This window comes from Barbus barbus (genome assembly GCF_936440315.1).
Source record: "Barbus barbus genome assembly, chromosome: 27".
Classification (NCBI taxonomy): domain Eukaryota; kingdom Metazoa; phylum Chordata; class Actinopteri; order Cypriniformes; family Cyprinidae; genus Barbus; species Barbus barbus.
Genome location: NC_136755.1, coordinates 21,723,394 through 21,746,272, shown reverse-complemented (window position 1 = coordinate 21,746,272; position 22,879 = coordinate 21,723,394). Strand labels below are relative to the sequence as shown.

The 22,879-nt window shown below is 36.9% G+C and overlaps 2 protein-coding genes across 2 annotated transcripts; one reads left to right on the top strand and one right to left on the bottom strand.

Moving 5' to 3' along the window:
- The first annotated feature begins 379 nt into the window (after window positions 1-379).
- On the top strand, window positions 380-16,862 carry LOC306847231 (uncharacterized protein). Its single transcript, XM_079381065.1, has 9 exons — window positions 380-478; window positions 1,407-1,609; window positions 2,135-2,310; window positions 2,460-2,549; window positions 6,314-6,491; window positions 6,621-6,890; window positions 14,554-14,887; window positions 15,076-15,224; window positions 15,322-16,862. The coding sequence occupies exons 1-9, from the start codon at window positions 451-453 to the stop codon at window positions 15,475-15,477; spliced, it is 1,584 nt and encodes a 527-aa protein (XP_079237191.1). The 5' UTR covers window positions 380-450; the 3' UTR covers window positions 15,478-16,862.
- On the bottom strand, window positions 16,012-21,180 carry ssr2 (signal sequence receptor, beta). The gene is made up of 6 exons (XM_079381066.1): window positions 21,085-21,180; window positions 20,491-20,648; window positions 20,252-20,350; window positions 19,803-19,911; window positions 19,513-19,590; window positions 16,012-16,481 (listed from the first exon to the last, which is right to left on the bottom strand). The coding sequence occupies exons 2-6, from the start codon at window positions 20,646-20,648 to the stop codon at window positions 16,371-16,373; spliced, it is 555 nt and encodes a 184-aa protein (XP_079237192.1). The 5' UTR covers window positions 21,085-21,180; the 3' UTR covers window positions 16,012-16,370.
- Between the last annotated feature and the right edge of the window lie 1,699 nt (window positions 21,181-22,879).

Here is a 22,879-nt window from a genome sequence, read left to right as displayed (position 1 = left end):
ATTTTAATTGTTTAAAAAACAGAAATTGTGGCACACTGTAAAAAAAAAAAAAACTTTTTAAAGTAATTATTGGAGTAGGTTTTAAAAGGAAATAACATTTCAGTTTTTCTCCAAAATCTCGCATTTAATTAAATGAGTTACTTTCTGTTTCTTTGTGAAATTTACTGGCAATTTCTGATGCAATTTGGTTTCTACACAATTTTTTCTCTCCAGTGCACGGAAACTTTTCGAAAGCAATTTGTCAGGTTGTTTATTTGAGCTTTAGTACATCAGTTGAATATTTCACAAGAAATGTGAAAATGAAATCTGCACACAATCAGTAACAGTTCACTATCAGTTCTTTGCCTGTGACCTTTTCCGCTCTCTTTCTCTCACACTCACACATGCATTTAAACAGAAACACTCAAGAACAGATAGGAAGAGGTAACATTTTGCATCCTGCACTTGACAATGGACTTTGACTACCGAAAGATTAAAGGTCAGCTATTTCTCAACTTATATCATTTTTTTTTTCTAGATAGAAATCAGCAGTGTCTTTTTACAAAAAAATAGCAAAACACAACCTGATGGTTTTCAGAAGTTGTTTTTACTTGTTTCTTCTGACGGTACACTGACGACTGGAAATACTTTCTTTTAAAATCTTAAAATGTCTGTATGTATTAGAATGTCAGATATAGCTGTTATTTTGACAAGGTTATACTTATTTAATTAATCATTTTGTGAAGGTAAATATATTTTTTAGGTTTAGTGCCAGAATGAAGCTATATGGTGCTCAAGCTGATCTTATTTTGTTTTAATGTGTTAAAATAGATTATAGGCTATCTAGCATTAATATAGAATTGAGAGTTAGTTTAAAAATCAGAAATTGACTAGACTTTGTGTGGTATAAAATAACATTACACATCTTCATGATAATTTACTGTATTTATATACTAGAATACTTATAGTGAACTGATTCTGATTGCATGGCTATACCATAATCTTTCAACAGCATTAATGTTACACAGAGCCTTTAATATTTGTAACATTATTGTTTTGTTGATTGTTTGATATCTAGGATGTTCTGTGTTGCTGGCGTGCTTGTAGAGAACGTAACATTTCCGTTCAGGGTTATTTTGAGCCTGACTGCACTGGTGTGATTCTAACTGTATCTCAACTTCTAAATTTTGCACACTGACATCTATATTTATATTTAGATACTAACATCTAAGTTAATATTAAATATCCGTATGTATTTAAGGATAAATACATTCAAAAGGCAGTTAACAGTCAGATCGTAGGTTAAGGGACTATTAAGAGAATTATATTAACAAATTAAATTTTGTTCACATCCATCTTTCATTTACTGTTGATGAGTTTTTCAATATTGTCTGATCAAATTTAGAATTTCTTTTATTTCTGTACAGATGCTGAATCTCAGCAGAGAGAAGAGCGATTGAGCGCTCTTCCTGCCCATTACCCAAGACCAAAGCCCCGTCCATCTGTAGCTCCAGAAAACCATCCCACAACCAAGAAACCTCCTGTAAAACCCCGGCGGAGCATAAAGTGTCGTCCCACAGCACAACAAGAGACAGAGCAATTAAACCAGGGCCAGCAGAAGGAAAATGAGGTGAATCTGTCAAGTAATATATATATATATATTTGAAAAAAAAAACTTCTAATGTCCTCAAAGGCAAAATGTGCATATGCTAAAATTTCTTCAAAACAAAAACACTTCTATCAGTGTTTCAGCTGTTCTCTAAAGAGCCTTTTGAAGCAAAGAAATAGCAGGTTGGTCAGTCGACCAACAACAAGGTCAAAACTGACAACGCTTTTCATTTTTAGGCCAAATTTATTATGTACAATATTTTAAAGCATTCTCAAATAATCCATGAGAAAGTCATTTTCAAAATTACGTCAAGCTGATTTGAATTTTTGTAGAGCACTTTTTCACTATCTACAAATTATTAATTCCATGTTTATGTTCATCATAAGATTGAAACTATTTTCACAGCACTAGTAAGTAAAAACATTTAACATTGTAATGCATTGCAAAGGCTCATATCAAATACTTTTTAAATAATTAAAAAATGTTTTTTAAATTGTATTTAAATTACATCTAAATGACATCCTACTAAGACTCTCTCTGTTAAAGATGACAGTGAAGCGAATGGATCCTGCTCTGGTTTTGAGTCCCGTGACGCTCCTGGTCGCTGTGGCTCCATCTCTGCGTGCCCACACTCTGCTGTGGTTTGAAAGAATGCAGCTGCCTCGACTGCACAGGCCCGGACAGCCTCTTCCCCGCTGGCTCCATGGTTTCGCTACACGCAGGTTACAGCCACATCTAAATATTCTTCCAAAAAAATAACAGAAAAACAGGTGCACAAGCAAAGCTGCACAAAAACAGATGTGAAACAGTGTCAAATACATATACCATTCGGTTTACATTTTCACACAACCTGTCTTTCTCACTCTCTCAGGGAAGCGGAACAGCTGCTACAGGATATGCCACAAGGCTGTTTCCTGCTGAGGCTCAGCGAGTCAAAGATCGGCTTTGTGCTGTCTTACAGGTACTTTATTTGAACATGAAAAACCATTCTTCACACTAAAACTGAACTAGAATGATTAGCATCCACATTAATTCACAATAGCTAATGTTCTGTTTAGTGCTGTCAATCGATTAAAAAATGTAATCGCGTTATTAACAGTCATGGACTGTGCTTAATCACGATTAATCGCACATTTAAAATATTAGGATTTACCTGTAAATGTGTTTAAATAAAGAAATGCATGACAAACTAATTTAAGGAAACAGAACCTTTCACATCTCCGCCATGTATGAAACATAATCCTTATTATTCTTTTGTTTTTATTCAGCCATTATCAGCCTTTATACTGACAATAAAACGTTTTCCAAGCCATATCGCTTCAATCCCAGTATACATTTACCCTTTTGCGATCAAATGTATATAGGCTATACACTTTGGGCGGCCGCAGTACACTATAAAATTAGCCCAAAAAAAACGCAACCCACGGCTCTGTAATTTTTCCCGCGACTGTAATTCAAAATAGCACAACTGTGCGGGAAAATCACGACCCTTGCAACACTGATTCACTGTACCCTTATAACATATGAGTATACATATCTCTCTCTCTCTCTCTCTCTCTCTCTCTCTCTCGGACACACTTGCTCTCTCTCTCCGCGTTCGCTTCACTTTTGTCTAGCCCGGCGCCTCATAATCACACAATCCCTGCGTCCCAATGTGCATACTATCCACCCTATCTGCCCTAAATAGTATTGGAAATGACTTCACATAGAGTTTAGGATGGATAGTGTGTACATTGGGACGCAGGCAATGATAGATTACCTTCTGCGCTGCGATGACGGCAAGAAGTTGGGGTCAAACATAATCAAACGATTAATTTGCGTTAAAAAAATATTAACGCGTTAAAAGTTTTAGATTAACCGCATGCGTTAACGTTGACAGCCCTAGTTCTGTTTATAATAAGTCTATGCTGCAGTTTTGATGCCTGCCATTTTAAAAGCTTGAGCCATTTAAACTGGATTCTGATTGGCTGTCAAAGTTTGTATCGTTCATCAGCGGGAAACATTGTTCTGAAAGTACATATATAATTATAATTCCTCATTGCTGTTATAGTTGGACTACCTTATTCTCATTCTATTAGAATGATTATTAAAAATTGTTTTAGTTTTAGACCTTGGAATAAACAGGCCTTAAGAATGTGATTGTGTTGGATTAAAAAACTGCTCAATAAACAATGAGGTATTAAGTAAAATTGACTGTTTACATTAATGGTGTTTTGTTCCTCAATGTATCAAGATTATGAACAAACTGGTTGTGTGAATGATTCAATTACTCACTAATAAAACAGTCACTTCTTTTGTTACTGAACGAATCAATGTTTAAACAAATCAGTTGAGGAAATTATTTAAAGGGGATATATGATGCGATTTCAAGTTTTCCTTTCTCGTTGGAGTGTTACAAAATGATTGTGAATAGATAACAATCTATGCACAATCTATGCACACTATATTCTGGGGAAGTCGTGCCCTAATGGTTAGAGAGTCGGATTTGTAATCCAAAGGTTGCAGGTTTGAGTCTCGGGCCGGCAGGGATTGTGGGTGGGGGGAGTAAATGTACACCCTCAATACCACGACTGAGGTGCCCCCAACTGCTCCCTGGGTGCCGAAGCATAAATGGCTGCCCACCGCTCCAGGTGTGTGTTCACTGCTGTGTGTGTGCACTTGGATGGGTTAATTGCAGAGCACAAATTATGGGTCACCAGCAGAGCCGATCCTCCCTATACGCAGAATATGCAAGCTGCATAGGGCCCCCAACATCTTTCGTTTTTGATTTTGGCCAGCGGTTATGAAAACATGAATGATCATTTCTTTTAATGTGGTGCGCTGTCACGCTCTCTAGGTAAAAATCAGCCAAATCATGTAACGTGAATGTCATACAGTCACTTGTTCTCACTTAAAAAAAAAAAAAACGAGTAGAAAGCATAACGAGCCGCGGAAGAGATACTGTTTCTCGAGCGCTTTCGGCGAGCGGGATTCGAGACGTAGTGAAACATGGACAAATGCGTTTCATCCAATTATTCATATGTCTACGTCACGATGTGGAAATATTTGCGTAATGCCACCCAAATGTTCACGCAAAGAAAGAAGGCGTGATGCAGCCATGACAGGGAGTGATGTCTGTGTGTTTCTAGGTGAAAGCAAAAGCACTTTATTTGGTCTTCCGAAAGTAGATGCAATTAGGAATCATTAAGATTACTAACAATAGAACAGCAACGCATTTTATGGATGGCCGTTTTGTGAACCTAGGAGAGGAGGTAATTCTGACTTTGCTATGACAATCTGGTGCTTCTGAATCAGTGACTGTAAGTAAGTTTAAGTATTTGCTATTGGCTGTTCAAATGCGGAATATTTCGCGTTGTGTGTGCATGAGAGAGAGAGAGAGAGACAGGGTCACATCACAGTGGGGTCAGCTGTCTTAATCGTGGCTTTTGTGCAAACACATACGAGCTTCATCACTGTGTCTATCAGGCGACTCTGTACCCCTCTCGGGCTCGAACTGATGGTAAAACTAAGGACATTATTAACCCAGCAGGCACACAACGTCATAAGACATCGATATTTGGTTTAATTTCGGTTGCGACATCAGGTGACCAAAATTCAATGTAAATTCAACATCTAATGTCAATGTTAAATTGATGTCCAATATCGACTTCAGCTGACGTTGAGGTTTTGTTGTTTTTAGCTTGTGTAACCAAAATCAACCTCAAATTGACGTCAAATATTGACATCAGCCCGATTTTCATTTTCAACCAAAATGCAACGTCTGTCCGACGTCGTGTCCAACATCAACCTGATGTTACATAGACGTTTGGTGCCTGCTGGGAACTGTCTTTATATTTATTTTGAAAGATGAAGCTTGCGATTATGGAAAGGGGTGTTACATTTCCGACGAGTGCTTGCGGTGTTTGACCAATCACAATGCACTGTGCCAGTTGGTCAATCAGAGCAGACTGCGCTTGTCGGAAGGAGGCACTTTGTAGAAAACGAAGCGTTTGAGAGAGTCGGGGCATTGAGGACCTACAATAATGTACAGTATTTGAAAAATAATGTGGTTTTTGAACATTAAAGCATGTCAACATATTCTGTTACAACAAAAACACAAAATACTGATCTTTAAAAAAGCATCATGTGACCCCTTTAAACAACTCACTCATAAAGACAGACTTGCTCGCCACCTACTGGCATACCGATGTAAACTGCAGGAAGAGTCACGAAAAAATGTGACTGACTGAAAACCTAAAAATATCAAATCAAGGCATCTGCACACTATGGAGCCCCTTAAGGGACATGGTGGTGGGAAAAATTCAGGGTGAGAGGAAAAAATTATATATTATATACACACAGCTACACAATGTATTTTTCCCTTACCAATTATGGAAATGTACAAATTACTTATTACATCAGTTTGTTCCATCATCATTTTCACAACATATTTTAATATTTGTATGCACATACTCGCATCGCCGAAGCTCACTGGCGCCATCTTGTGCACTGAGCCATACCTATTATTTTATCATTTTAATACCTAAACATAAAAAATTTAGCTTGAACAGTGTTGATTTCGAAATACTAGTATACCAGTAAAATAGTGTGTTACAGAAGTAAGATATTTTGTTTCCTAATGGAATGCCACTTGCTATGCATTGTGTTCAACTACATTGTGGTGTCATTGTACGTATTTGCAACATCTCACTCACTCACTAAATAACAAATTAATTAAAACCCCAGAGGAGAAGACCGGTGTCGTCATTTCATAATTGAAGAGGAGCAATATGGATCATCTGGTAGTGTATATCTAATTGCTGGAGAACCCAGCCGTCACAGAAGCCTGGACGACCTAATCAGCTACTACACCCATAATCCTGTGGGGCCTTTTAATGAGATGTTGACTGTACCTTGTAAGCAGGTACGTGGACATTTTTCCCAAGCAAATCTTTGTGATTTTTAATACAGAAGAGGAAATATTAAAGATGATTTTACATTTGATTTTCCTGTCATCTCACTTCATATCCTGTAATTCTTTCTTGCTATCTAGCCTGATGGGGGTTTTGAGGAAATGAATAGGTGGAGGGTGAAATATGAGGAAGAAGAGAGAAATGGAAATGCAATAGATCGGGAGCAGACAAAACTGCACATGGCCATCGGTCCAGCTGTTCTGAATTCACTACCCACAAACCCCTCCAATAAGACCACTTCTGCTACAGAAGAGCCTGTGCAGTATGCAGCCGTGAGAAAGCCACTAAAAAAGACCCACTCGCTGCCAGAATGCAAGTGTGGAACTGAAACAGCGCCTCCTGGGCTAGAAGTGAGTAGATTACAAGCACTGAGAGCAAAAAGCAAAAGCTCATCTTTTTCCTCCCACATTCCTTATATTACACTTTGAGGGATAATAAAACATTAAAAATCCCATAGACATTTTGTAAGTCATATCTGTGGATAAGAATATCATCAAGGTGGGTTCTTTGTTGAGAATCCTCTTTTGGTTAGTATTTTACAAGCCCCACCCACGACTGTTGACGGACGCTGCCGTATTAGCTGAGACCCCACCCTGAGTGAGCCGCACACAATCCGTCATGTTTATCTTCACGCTATAGAGCAGGGGTAGGCAACGTTGGCCCTGGAGTAGTCTTGAGTAGCCAGACCTTCAGACTGACGGCTGAAGAAGGTCTGGAATAGATACCTGCTTTCATTGGCCAAGGCCCGCCCATGAGGCTATTTGACGTGTCAAACAACCAATCATAGTTTGTTTCGTTTAGCGTCACGTTTCGGGGCGTGGAAATGTTGCCACAATAACAAACCGGTGTGTGAAACTCTCGGATGTATTTTAAAGACTATGCCGCAAACTTTAAATATTTCACATACTTTTGAAAATCCAGAGTACCCTGATAAGCGTTCGTCGTCACATTTGTAAACACGACAGCTTTCTTCTTTCGTGGGGGGGTTTGGCGCCACAGCATCTTTGTTTCTCGGCGGACTGAAAATAAACGCAACACGTCTCCCAGAAATCCGGTTTAATTCAACCAGTCAGATGACGACTTCGACATTCCTGAAGTGTTTCCAGAAAAGTGTGCCATATGCATCAAATGTTTAGCCAACGTTCTGTGGGCGTGACTTCTGAGGCTGAGACTAGTCCTGGAGTGCCGATGTCCTGCAGAGTTTAGCTCCAACCCTGAAAAAAACCTCACCTGCCTGTAGCCTTACCCTGCGTTTCATTCGGAAGGGCTCATCCCTATGCCCTAATCCCATCAAAGGGTTTACCTTTCAGTCACGTGACAGGCTCGAAGACTTGGAGGGCAAAACATCCATAGAACTGCTGCATAAACGTGTCAATTTTTCATTGAACAAAATTTCTGTTTCTGTATTCCTGAACAAAATGCAAGTTTTGGCCTTTTGCAATCCATATTAAGCACCGGCAATATTTCAATCATAAACAGTGCGACAAAACGTTGCAAAAACACTTAAAGTGCCATAATATATTTAAAACGGTAATATTAAAAGATCAAATTCAGTATTCACCATATTATTAATGTATAGTTTACATACATATAAGCAGATGAGCCTGGTGTCCCAATTCTGGTTAGGGTTAAGTGTGGGGGAGGGGTTAGGATTAGGCAATCAGGGGCACGTTCAAGCTCAGACCGGTGCCCAATGTTTTGCTGCGTTTCCTGGTTGAACGACATGTTTCCTGGAAACGGTGTGCAATGGTGAGCAACGGGGTTTGAGATACGCTTTCTCTTGTTTGTGTCAAAAATGTCAGCCCAATCAGCAGTAACATGTATACAAACCACTGGTATTAAAGAGACAGCTCACACAATGGGTCCATGTGATTAATGTAAAATAAAAATACTATACATATGATATTTATGTATTTTGCTATTGTATTGTGGAGTGACACTTTCATAAACTTTTCTATGCTCCTTTGATTATTTAATGGCAAATATTACAATATCAAAGCACAACAACAGTGATCAGCAATAATGATAAGCCTAATACTCACAATAAAAATAATAAGTTCATAATAGATCATAACACAGTCTTGAGGTAAGAAGTGGATTACCCTTCACCTGTAATGTTTGTCTTTTCATCCTGAAATGCGAGGCAAATGTTGGATTACAGTAATTAGGAACCACAGTTTCCACAAATCCCTTCACTCGATCGGGATGTTCTCTTTTATTCTGGACGGCAAGGGCAGTGAATCGAGTATATTTTGCAGTATTAAACATGTATTTATAACGATCAATGTTGCTTTAAATGCTAGTGAGCTCTGCTGACTCCGCCCCTCTCTTCTGTGGAGCGACGAGCAGACCATAGATATGTGTAGATTCCCTTTTCGACCGTTCCAGATACGTTGACGTGTCACCCATCTCGCATTCACCATAATAATCAATGAATATTCAAAGATATATAGGCGTATAACTTGCTGTTGTAGACGCACACAGTCAATGTGCTCAAAGATTCACAGACCGTTCCAAAAATGGCGGATGGCTTATGTCTCACAGCCCATAGAAACAGTCGATAATGAGGCATCTAGGTACAGTATATATATCTATGGAGCATACTAAACTTCAGCCGCGAATCTGGCTAACCAGCACATTATTAGGAAAGACGATTTTCAAAGATTCATAAAAACCCTTATACTCACTTCTTCTGTAGATAAAGCTGCATCACGAATGATTCGCGAGAACATAGATGCATTTAGGCTGATCAGGATCGGCGCATTCACTTCAAAGCGAAAGTAACGTTAATCCTCTGCATCTTCATCGGTTCAGATGTCAGGAGTAAATGATGACTGCTATATTGATTATTACATTGAACAACTAAACACTTCAATTGCTTAATTGGAGACATCTTGAGACATCGGACAGCTCTCAGCTCACTCAAGCCAGGTCTAAGGTAAGACGGCCTTGTCAATCAACTATCGAGGGAGCGGTCTGTACAGAACTACGTCATTCTGACAGGAACCTCAGAACAGCCTGATTTGAGAAAGGGGATTTTAAAATAGGGATTTAAAAAAAAAAAACACTGGGTGAATTGTTATCATTATAGGATGGATGTGTACACACACTTCCAACACACATTTATGTTCAAACAACTTGAAAAGTGAATTTTGCATCCAATGACCACTTTAATGGTTCAGTGTTTTCCTTCTAATAGTTTTATACGGGAAGCCATTTAATGTGAAACTTCGCACATTGTGTTTATATTCTGGCTTCATCTTCTTGCCTGTACAAAATATACATCATCGATAAGGTGTTTACTGAATCTTGCCTTTTAATATCTGTGTTTTACTACATTATTACTAGATGCAATCTGCATAAAAATAGCTGGTGGTCAGTGAAGCAAAGCTTCGTTTTGCCCACCAGGTGGGCATCCTATAAGGGTGTGACGTCACGTGAAAACTATCAATAGACTTTGAGTGTTTACAACACAATAGGAAAATGTGTAGCAGAGAGAAAAACAAATGTAGGTTGTACAAAAATAGCCTATTAGCTATTTTTATTCGTTTTGTCAAAATACTAAATTCGTATAACCTTTTGTTGTTAACACAGTAGGAAAAGTGTCGGAGAGAAAAAATAAATAAATAAATAAATATGTTCCCATGGGAGAGCCGCGGGAATGCATACCTCTAGCTTTTACTGTTCTAAAAACAGATTTGTGGTCATTATTGGAACTGAAAAGGTTAGAATAAACCTGAAAGGCAATTAAAACTGTCCACTTGTGCTCTGTCTTCAAAATCTTTGAATGATGTAAACGTCTTTGCATGTCTGTGATTGTAATTTATTTTTTATTTTTTTCCTTTTTTCTCTCTCCTTTGTCCCCCTGGCTTTGTAATTTAAAGCATAATGTAAAAAAACTTTGATGCCACACGTGACAGTCACGTAGCGTCGGCGCCGTCTCAAGTCGGACAAAATTTCGGCATGCACTGCTTCAAGTCAGAATTTGATCGATCTGCTCCGCACATATTCTCAATGAACGCACATGATTCGTGGGTTCAAAGAGATCGCCCTCCAGCGGCAAACCATAGAAGTTTCGAAATGCTTCGAAACAGTTGACGTAATGCAGCGGTTCTCAATTCCAGTCCTCGTAAAGAAGCCTCGTTTACTGAAATCACGTGACTTTGGCATTGCGTCCCAATGTTCATACTATCCATCCTAAATGGTATGTGAGATTAGAATAAGTGTGTCATAAGCATAATATGTTGAAAAGAGATGTTCTATTTTAGGTCGATTTTTAAAGTGTGGATCCGTGCACATTCATTGCGCTTTGGAGAGGGATTTGGTCCAGAACTACGAACACGAATAAAGGTCACCTTGAAAGACCTGCGACTGGCAGATCAGGGTGCTACTTCTTTTCTCTCCAATTTAGTGGGAAGTTAAATTAAATTAAATGTGGAGAACGTTAACTGTTTACAGCTTACTGTTGTAAATATAATGTTAATCCTGTCATATAAACTAATTTAATCTTTGTTATTAATAGCTGACAAACAGGCTAGCTAACAAATATGTAAAGCACATATTATTTAGGCTATTATCAGTAAATGAATAGCAGTGCTATTATTTTAACAAGTTGTCTGGAGGATCCATTGTTGACAGACATCCTGTCAATGAAGACATTGATTGATTTGACCTTTTTTTTCAGCAGTCCAACTATACATAAAATGTTTCCTACACTATTTGTTAAAGTGACTCAGGGGACCTATAGGTTTGCTTTCATCAGTGTACTAAATGTAAATTCTGTAAATATTGTGGGACTGTGTGGCAATCATTTAAAGACAGCAAAAAGACAAAACAGGTTTAGGCCTATGTGCAGTAGATAGGGTTGTCGCTTGTTTCTTCATCATGTCCCCACATAGGATACAGTGTCAGTACTGAATCCAGTCAAAAGTAGGCCTTTTATGTTTCCATATGAAAACTGAACAACTAGATAAACTTTAGAACAAATAATAATATTGTGATGTTTCACTGAGACACTAGGCGCCTGTACCATAGATGAACAAATTCAGATTTACAGGATTAGTTTGGAGTTGACAAAACCAAACCACTCCAATCCAGCTTTATTGGTACCATGATGCTGATCATCAACTCTCTAAGTCAACTCAGGCTTTGATCCTGAGTTTGTGGAGTGCATGCACATGAATATGTGACATCACTGGCAAACATCCAATCACGAGCCTTGGTTAAGGTTTTGCTAAAGGACTTTGAGATTGAAGAATATGATTAATTTAAATGCATTTACAATGAAAAAATTACTTGTTCATGAAAGAGGACAAATAAAACAAATTATCTTGCTTTATCAGTGCAGTCACAAGTGAAACTTGTTAAATTAGTTTATATTGTTGGAAATATACAGCGATAGAGACTCGAACATAGGGTCAAATGTAGTCATTTTTAAATCATTATCTTTATACATATGATTCTACAACTTATTTATTTTACATACGATCTGAATATATTAAAATTCATTTAAAATAAATGATTTATAATAACTTTTAAACTAAAATTGCTTTAAAAATACTATAAATCATATAATTATAAATCATATAAAATAACTCTAAGTAATCATCATTAAAACTAGACAATTTTTTTTTAGTACTTGTGACCTTTAATTTGGAGCCTGATAAACTGGGGGAGTGACTTTTTGTGTCAGACATGTGCCACTTTGCTCACATCTGATTGGTCCAATTTCAGTTTGAGATCTCTAACTCAAACATAACCTGCATGATAGCATGGAGTGTAAGTTACTATGGCAATGAACGCAGCTAAAAGCCAAGCCACTTTCATGGTATCTAAAACCCAGGATTGGTGCAAACTAAACTGAAACTTACCTGGCTAGCCAGCTAAACCAGCTTCATGGTACATGCCCCAGATGTCACTGCGGTGCCAATCATCTAGACTCTAGAACAGTGCAGGGAGTTGATGTTGAGTTATAAAACCTAAATTTATCTGACATCCTAGCCCATTTCCACTTCAAACTAGTAAAAAAACAAAAAGGAATATTTTACAATGTCCAGTTCAGAAGTGAAGTGAGCATCCCTATGCCCTATGCTATGTAAAAGCTTCGAAGTTGGGACTTTGGAGGGAGCAGGACACCTGTGTGTCATAATTTAGCTGTATGGAATGCACTTGGCGAAGGGAGTGATGAAAGGAAACTTTATTTCCAGCATGCGTGCATCATCATTAGCTGTTCTTGGATAACTTTAACCTTATAAAAATTCTGACTTAGAAGGCTGGTCTCATCTTAAATGTCCCAGGGTCCAAAAAGACAGCAAGTTTTATAAAGTTGAGAGTAGAGGTGGTGTGTCACTTAAAAGGTAATAAATATATAAATAAATAATAAGTTGTGCTAAACTGTGCTTATGTGAAGGAGTGTGAAAAATTAGTCTTTATGTGAAAAATGTAAAAGTCTTTATGACCAATAGGTGGTGCTGTGTCATAACTTCTCTGCTTGAAACCCCTGACATATACTGAGATGAGGGTGTATGCTGTTTTTTTCAACAACACTGATAATAAGTCAATATATTAGAATGATTGCTGAAGGATCATATGACTCTGAAAACTGGAGTAACAGCTGATAAAAATTCAGATGTGCATCACTGAATTAAATTATATTTTAAAGTATATTAATTAATTATTATTTATTTTGTATGTAGATCTTCTTCCGTCTGTTCCGCAAAATGTAAACAAATGTAGCTTTTATTTCTGCAAGCGTAAATATTGTGAAAATATCAATATTAATAGTGTCTAAGCAAAGGCATTCCTACTGGAACTAACGCGGGTTTGGCGGGTGTTCATTTCATACTCTGTGACAGTTTATTTAATGAATAAATTCTAGATTGTATTTAATGTATAAGGTACATTTACTAAAAAATGGTAATGTCATAGTGGTTTGTGTACTGTAAACGAATCTATACCTGTGGAACCGACAGCACACGCGGTGTTCATCTAATAAAGATCTTCACAGCTAGCAAACCATAGCCTTTGCAGATTTGCTTTCAACTGACTGTAGATCCAAAGCCACGTCTTCATCGCTCTTAATGTTCATAAACTTTCTGTTATCTGAGAGAGAACCGCTTCAGCGACTCAGCGCTTGCCGCAGGGAACTGAACAAATCATTCAAACCGATTCACTGGTTTGCCAACTGGTTTGATGGAGCCTTCGAACAGAATTGACTCAAAAGAATGAATCATTCGCGAATGGACATCGCTCGTTGCCCAGAGAAAGGTAGACGGCGCGTTTGGAATAAATTGAAGCATTTTTGTCTTTATTATTACGTATTGCATTAAGATAAAGTAACGAGAGGAGCGTCGCCCACAGTAACTAAGTAAAAGTACCGTTTTTTCACTAAAAATTTACTTGAGTAAAAGTACCCAATTTTAAATATACTCTAAAAGTATTAGTTACTCAAAAAATGTACTCAAGTAAATGTAACGAAGTAAATGTAACTCGTTACTACCCACCTCTGTGTACAGCTAAAAATAGCTGAACGTGGATGAGACCGGATCGCCAGACCCATAGAATTTACAAATGGCCACGCCCAAACTTCTGCCTCGCGTGCTTTGCAAAATCAGAGAAGAAAAGGAATCTGTTCTGTTAGTGGCACCGAAATGGCCCCGAAATGGCCCAATCAGCCGTGGTTCCCAGAACTGGTGGAGATGCTGGTATGATTTTACTACAAATAGCCTATAACCAAAAACCATGGTTACTACAGATAAACCATGGTAACCACAAATTAACCATTGTTTTGCTACACTAACCATAGTTTAACCATGGTATTTGTAGTAAAACTGTGGTTATACAAATGCTAATGTGGCGCAAACAAAGAAAAAACTACAGCTTTACCATAATAACACCAAGGTTAATTTTCCTAAGGGTAAAGAGAGGAAGAGTTTAATCATGACTTTAAGTGTTTAATGTCAAAGTGATAATATTATACAGTAACAGGACACCTTACCCTTTTCCTCCCTCTAGAATGGCAGTTCTGAGGTTGCTGAAAGACCCTCAAATCTTTATCTAACAGGGGATCAAGTTTCTCCAGTGGATGTCCAGTATGCTCGAGTTAACAAACCCCCCAGAGCAGTATCAGAAAATACCCCTAACTTCAGTGCCCACCCTGACCTCCAGGGAGCGACAGCAGCCTTTACCCCTCCATCCATCCCAAACTTTGACATAACAGCACCAGACCCAAAATATTGGAAACTGGAGCCCATGCACACTTATGAAGAAACCCCACACACACGCAGTCGTCCAGAAGAGATTGACTGCTATGCCATGGGGTGGAAGAGGCAGGCGGCAGGGGATGAAGGTGAGAAACGAGGAAAACAAGCATCAAAACTTGCTCAGGAAAAACTAGTTTTGAACATTTCCTGTCTTGGAGTTCAAATACAAGAATGACTTGAAATGGTTTCAAAAGAACCATGCATTAAATAGAGTGACTAAAATAACACATAATAAAAAACATGAAAATGCTTATTTGGTACACCTTTTCTTCAGTGAACCTTCCAAAGAATCATCTGTATTCAGAGGTGAACATCAAAGGTGCCCAAGAAGGCTTTGCTACACCAAGACCCGGGCCTAGTCTTCCTCTTAGACCTCCCCCAAGATCTGCTCATGGTCCTTTGCGACCAGAGCTCGCTGGGCAGGTAAATATCCATGAGAATATTTTATGAGTAATATTCTTTGTAGTATATAGTGTACAATCTGTTATAAAACTGCTAAATTTGATGATTTTCCCCTCAGAATTTTGGTGTGTCCCCACTGATGACTCAACAGTCTGGTTTTCATCATTCAGAGCAGCCATATCTGAATGCTTCCTCCAGCTCCATTTATGAGCAGATTCCTGAAAGACCAACCAGCTCTAAAGCATGTTTGCCCCCACCAAATCACAAACACTGACCTCACAATTGTACAGACCTCAGAATTCACCAAAAGAGTGTTTCCTTTGTAAACACTCTGTATAACGAGATTAAAAAACAGCATAGTGCTATTAAGATGACACGTGTACCAAAACATTACATTGCTTATAAGCTGTATATACATTTATAAGGCTTGTTAATTGTGATCTCCCCATGGAGGTCGTAGGCATGTTGTATCTGAATATACAGTTTTTTTTTCATAGAAGTCACTCATTCAAAGTTATAATTGCACAGTAATTTCATAATTTTTAATCAAATATATTATTAGGATTACCAAAAACAGATTTTGTTTCAGTGAATTGCAGCCCTCCTCCCTATTTATTTTTAATTACCTAAAGATTGATGATAGCTTCAAGTGAGGTTTGATAGACCATAATATAACTAGCTTGAATTATTTAGCTGATGATATTACCATGAAAGACTAAGAATGCACTAATCACTGCATGAGAAGAACACAGAACAAGAAAGCAGACACACAGATGATAGCATTTCAGTGAGTGACCATGAGAGCATCTCTGTAAAACCCTCTTTTATTTCCACGAACAAGCCCCACATTGATCATGAAGAGCTGTACAGTTCTGTGTAGCATTTGAGAATCATTACAAAAAAACAAGATGGTGCACCTGAAGCCACCATGGAATGGCCACTTTAAATATCAAAAGCAGATGGTGAACCTCCTATTTGATGCTTATACCTCAAACTAATTTTCTGATGAAGACCAACATCACTTAAAAACAGATTAAATCATTGACCATTTACCCCAATATGGGTAATTAATTTATTCAAAAACAACACTCTCAACTCCACCATAATTCACTTAACACCCCCCCCCATGCATGATCCCTAATCTGTTTTTGTCTTGTATTAGATAACTCAGTTCTTTTTGCTCTTCGGTGAGTCATACTTCCTTTTGCTGGAGTACCACAGGAGCAGAGGAATGCCAATGGAGGGAAGGGTCATGACACCAAAAGCTGCCCAGTCCAGCTTTTAGAAAAACAGAGATTAGATTTCAATTAGGGCTGGTAATTTAACGCGTTAATTAGATTGATTAATTAATTACGGTGAAAAATAACAAGTTAAAATTAACACATTTAAAGCCCCAGACCTATATGTGGGTCATCTGACATTTCATACAGTTGATTGATGACAAATATGAGGCAGGACAACAACTCACTATGTGATGGAGCCTAGAGAACATAGTTAGAATATCCCTAAAATTCAAGATGTTTGAGTTTGTCTCATATTTACATCATATAATCAGAGGTGTAAAATACTTGAGTAATTTTACTTGATTACTGTACTTAAGTATTATTTTGGGGGATTTTTACTTTATTCAAGTACAATTTAAACTGACTACTTGTACTTAAAAAAAAAAAAAAAAAAAAAAAAAAGTACTTTTTACTACTTACAATTTTATTTCAACTTAAAAAGCACATTACTTTTTATTTTATCTTATGCACAATAAATATCGGAAACAGAAGCTCAAACATGTGTGCTTGACGTGAGAACCAATGATCATTGTTTTCACGCATCAAGCACACACATAGTTCTACTTCAGTTATGACTTTCATCAGTTAAATGTCTGGGTTCAAAAGTTCACCATCAAATCTGAGGTAGCATGTTGTGGTAGCAAAGTTGCGTTTCTCCCCCGAAAAGTTTATTCATTATTCTTTTTGTTTTGATAGAGCCATTAGCGGTGTAATATATTGGCTGAATGCACAAGACTGAGTGCAAATAAAATTAGTGATAAAAATGTAAATAATTAATATTTTTGTGGGAATTATTTTTTTATTAAATGTTACAAATCTCCAAAAAAGTGTTTAAATGAACATTGTATGTTTACTTAATCGTAATTCATGTTTAGTCATGTTCTTAGTAGGTAGTGGATAAGTTGTATTAATAATATTATATGACGCATTAAGTAGGAATTTGGACTCTCAATGAATATTTTTTTAATCTTAATAATTACATGATTTACTCATTAATTCATATAATTAGTCACAAATAATTATGTAGAAATATTTGCTGAGAACACAAGCAAAGATCTTTTTTGCAAGGGGACAGGACCACTTCAGAAACCACACAAAGTGAACACGACGGTCATAAAGTGAAAAATATTAGTATTTGTAATTTTCTTATCGCATATCGTTTCACTTAAAAATACACTGTTTCATTAACAGGTGTTGTATGAGTTAGTCATTCACTTTGTGTACTTTTTGAAGTGTCATTTTTGCATGTTCCATACTTGTTATACGAAGAAAGATGATTTAGTTTAGATAATTTAGATCTTAGTTTGTGTTCATCTGATAAATGAAAGTCTCATTCATATTTATATATATATATATACACGTGTGTGTGTGTGTGTGTGTGTATATATATACATACTTTAACTGCATAATTTTTACTGTACCACCAATGACCTACTCCAAAATATAATGGAGAAACTTAAATGATCTGTAAAGCTGCTTTGCATCGTGAAAAGCGTTATACAAATAAATTTGAGTTGAAAAACCTGTGTGTGTGTGTGTGTGTGTATGCATGTATATGAGATGAGGGTGGAAAGGATGGAGTTTCCTTTTAATCTTTTCCCCTGCAATTTTCTGTGTGTGTGTTCCGCTGTGCTGCATTTTAATTGTTATTGCTGCACTAGATATGCGTATGACCTGTGCCATTGCATTTTGTTTCGTTTTCTCCCTTTAACCAAACTTCTGTATGTCTGTCAGAAATAAAATGTACTTCTACTTTTTTAATACTTGAGTACAATTTAAAGTTGTACTTTTTTACTTTTACTCAAGTATGTTTTTGGCCAGGTACTTGTACTTTTAATTGAGTAAAATTTTCACTGAGTATCTTTACTTTCACTTGAGTAAAATTTGAGTACTTTTTACACCCCTGCATATAATCAAGCAATATCACGAAGCAATAGGCTAAGTGCAAATGTGATACTGATCTTATACAACAGTTCAGTAAGAAAGAAGTTAATATTGTGTTACTTTGGACACAATGTTGTCTGTTTTGCTCAATTTTGCCAAAGAAAATATAAAGACAAAGCAGAATTGTTAGTCTCCGAGCAACACATAGGGGAATTTCATTTCTTAATGCACGTTTTGAACGAATTGGGTGAATCATTTGGCGCGTTGAACCATTGGTGCGTTGGCTTTGAAGCAGATCATCATCATCAGATCGATCGGTGTAGGACATCAAAGTACCGTTAGGGCAATTCAAAAGCATAAGGAGCTGTCGGCTCTCTATAGCTCTTGCAGTACTTTGATATCACATACCGATCGGTCCGATGGTGATGACCCGCTTCAAGTCGAACAAGCCTAATGATTCAATGAACCATTCATAAAGAACAATTTACTTCACTCCTGAATGAATCAGCCATTTGAACGAATCGAATGAATGAATAAATAACTTTACTTAATCATTAAGACATTTACCACCACCTACTGGCAGTTTTAGTTTATTATCTAGAGCAGTGCTTCCCAAACCTGTCCTGGAGGCCCCCCTGCCCTGCACCTTTTGTATGTCTCCCTTATCGAACACATCTGATTCCACTCATCAACTCGTTAGTAGAGACTGTCTGATTAGGGAGACATACAAAATGTGCAGGGCAGGAAGTCCTCCAGGACATGTTTGGGAAGCACTGATCTAGAGGATCACTTCATTGAAGAAATAATTGAATATTTCCATAGTAATAATAAAATTAATAATTAAAGGTATAGTTCACCTACCCAAAAATGACAATTGTCTCATCATTTACTATATGTAAAACATTTTATCAAACAAAATATTTATTGCAAAAGCTACTTTTTGTAATGTCTGTTTGATGCTTTACACAACAATGACTTTAAAATATCTTTTGGGAGTAATTTCTCAGCCAAGTTTGATGTGCAATTAATTAGATTTAATTAATCACATCATGTAATTAATTACAATTTAATCACTTACAGGTCCTAATTTCAATATAACAGCACAGACCATTATACACAATTTTCTATATTAAAACACTTACGTAATGTGGAGAAAAGCGTCTGTCAAACTCTCTCTGGGCGAGGATGCCTCCCTGACCCGGAGCACTTGTGTAACCAACCTGAGCAATGTGAGAAAAGTCTTAGCTAACAGCCAGTACTACATTTACATGGACTGTAATAATAAAACATTAAGCCAAATGTTGATTTTTTGCATTAATATATTAATATATCATAATATATCATAGCTAATTTAGCCATAGTAAAAAACATCAACAACAACATTTTCTTATGCTGACGGTGTATATGAAAGGTAGCATGGGACTCCACTCACCACAACCTGTCCACCCTCCTGGGCCAGGTAACTAACAGAAGCAGAGGTGAAGTTGAAGTATCCAGCTTTTAGAGGCCGGAGAACCACTGTGTGAGAAACATTACTGGCACTGTGGAGAGGATGAGTTAAGGAACAATCTACTAAAGAACAAAAATAAATAAAGCAACCCATCCTGAGAGTTTGATACAGTACTGATGATATTAGGTGCTATCAGTAACAGACAGAAGAGATTGATTGAAGGCTTAATGGGATTACTAAAAGTGTGTAAAGTACTCAGAATGCACTTAAAGTAAAAAAACAAACAAAAAAACAGCATACATATATTTATTATTAGAACATCAAGTCAATATGAAAACTCACTGGGGGAAAAAAAAAACATTAAAAATCTCCCTCTCTATCAACAAAAAGGTACAGTACACAGAACAGCGATTGCTTATTGAGGAGGATACGGAGCAATACGATCCCATTTGACATTGAGCATTCCTGAGACAATGCCGAAATCTTCAGGGGGGAACGAGTCATCGGACAGCTCAACCTCCAGGGCAGCACTAGAAAAAAATAAAATACATTCTAAATAAAACAGATTCCAATACCACTAATACTGTATTTGCATGTTTCCAACTTAACCCAAAGCCCACCATCTGTTAAACAGTGATGTGCTGAACTTCTGAGACAGAGAGGACAATACCTGGTGCCCACGTTGTAGATGTTGTACTGCAGGGTAAGGTCTCGTCCCTCTACAGCATATCGGTTCAGCAGGGACTTGGAGGCTAACAGACGAGCCCCTTCTTCTCCTGCCACCAGACCCACCACAGCAACCAGAGCAAATACACAGAGCAGCCTCATCTGTGGAGGGAAATTGCATATTTAATGATTAAACAAACTATAATACTATTTTTAGGAAACTATAATATAATAAACAAACCTAAAACACCTTTTAAAATTCAGATTTACTTGTTTTAAAACTACACTAATTATGCTTACGTGTACAACACAAACCCACAACAATCTACTTAATTTCATCAAAATTATTGTACAGAGCACAAATAAATGTTTTTATGCACTACTGTAAAATCATTAATTGAGTTTAGTCTATCAATAAATCTATTATATATCAAAAATGTGGCATGGCTTAAATGTAAATTACTTCACAATGGCCCTGGATTATTATACAGACGTCGACTGCTTGCGTATAACGTACAGAATAAATGCAAAACATGCTGTAATGTGCCATTCGCAGCATATTTAGTAAAAAAAAGAATATATTTAGCAGTCACTTTACCTTCGTCCGCTGGTTCGAACCCAAAATTACGAAGACAGTTGAGCGCACGCGCAGATGATTTGACTTCCGCTAGCATGACGTGTCCACAGTGTGTTCGGAAACACTCAGCGCCGCCTACTGCTTCGGCCTGAACAAATATGAGCAAAACAAGAACAGATATGACAAAATACATAAGGCTATTTTTTTATTTGTAAAGTTTCAGACAATGTAGCCTTATATTTATTTTATAGTCTATGTTATATGTTTCTTGTGAGGAGGTTTAAGCTTGGGTTAGTGCAGGGTTACTTAAACATTTCCATGCTAACATAAAATTTAGGGTAGGCCTGTTTAGTTGACATATTAACACTATATAGAGAAAAAAAGTGCGAAAACAGCAAAATTCTCAAATGTTTTGAAGATATCGCTGAACATTAATTTATAGCAAGAAGTATTTTTTTAATCTCAGTTTTTTGTATTCCTTTTAAATCAGACAAATCTGCTAGTATTTTAATATCCAATTCCAATCTGTTATTTATCAGTTTTTTAATGCTTCAGGGAACGTTGTAATACAATGTGGCCCGCTATTAACAAATGCTATTCTATGACATTAGCGATGTATTTACACTATTATGAATTTTATGAGAAATTACGAGACATGTGAATAAAGGCTGTCAGTCAATGTTTAATATCCAGAAAAGGGTAGGCCTATTTAATTCTTAAATTAGAAATTAACTTGTTCGACCTTTAGTTACTACTGCCAGAATGAAAATCTTGTGTGTTTTCTTAATAATTTATGTTTTGACAAAGATATTGCTGTAGAGGTTTCATAGAGGTAACATACCATATTTGAGAGCGCAAAGCACAGTTTCTAGTTATTTGATATGAAATGTTTATATAGATTCCAAACAAATAAATACATTGTCTACACTGTTACAGTTACTAGATACATAGTTTAATTTCCTCATAAATTAGCAATGCTTCTGGACGTCATGAATATGCCTAAACTTTCCACCAGAGCTCCCTGTCGCATTACTGATTTTCTGTGACTTCCTATCTTAACGGTCTCGAACACTTTAAACCTCTTAATTTGCTTTTTTCATTGGCGAATTAGGAGGCTCAGGTGGTAGACTATTGCATTTACAGCAAAGACGACACGATTACTTTTACTGTAAAGCTTCTGTTAAACGGAGAGTCTGACAATAAATTAATGTGAGGGAGGAGAAATGGGGTCATAACCTGTGACTACCTCATTGAAAGAAAATCGTGAAACAGATGTAACTGTTTTATGCCAAGATAAAGATCAAAGTGAGATCTGGTCTATTCGCACACAAAGGCCTATTTGCTGTCTGCTTTCACACTGGCCTCAGGAAATAAGGTAGAACCTAAAGAATCCAGATTATGTTAAACAGGGCCGCTGCTGGCCAAATGGGTGCCCTAAGCAGGATTGTTTTGTTATGCCCCCTCCCTCAAATATTATGGAAGTAAATATACATATATAAACTACTATAGGGGTCAAAATAGAACTTTAATAAAATATAAAAGTAAATAAATTGTAATTAAATTGCATTATTTACAAATTACAATTGTAGCTCTAAACAGTTACCTATGGCTATTATTTTATTAATACAGTTGTCTGATTGATTTTAGTCTCAAGCATTCAGAAATCACGCAAAACTAAGCGGTTTACGATAAAACCATTTTGTCCACATGTTTTTTGTTGAAGACATTATAGAGGCTGTGTCATCTATAGCAAAAAGGTGGCCAAAAATGAAAGATTAAGTGGATGTTTGAATTAAATGTTTGATCAATAACCAAT

Coding starts and splice junctions, on each gene's coding strand:
- LOC306847231 (XM_079381065.1), top strand. CDS start 451: ATGGACTTTGACTACCGAAAGATTAAAG. Junction 2,550..6,313: donor GGCTTTGTGCTGTCTTACAG/GTACTTTATTTG, acceptor TTAAAACCCCAG/AGGAGAAGACCGGTGTCGTC. Junction 14,888..15,075: donor GCAGGCGGCAGGGGATGAAG/GTGAGAAACGAG, acceptor CCTTTTCTTCAG/TGAACCTTCCAAAGAATCAT.
- ssr2 (XM_079381066.1), bottom strand. CDS start 20,648: ATGAGGCTGCTCTGTGTATTTGCTCTGGTTGCTGTGGTGGGTCTGGTG. Junction 20,351..20,490: donor ATCTACAACGTGGGCACCAG/GTATTGTCCTCT, acceptor ATTTTTTTCTAG/TGCTGCCCTGGAGGTTGAGC. Junction 16,482..19,512: donor GACGCTTTTCTCCACATTAC/GTAAGTGTTTTA, acceptor TTTTTCTAAAAG/CTGGACTGGGCAGCTTTTGG.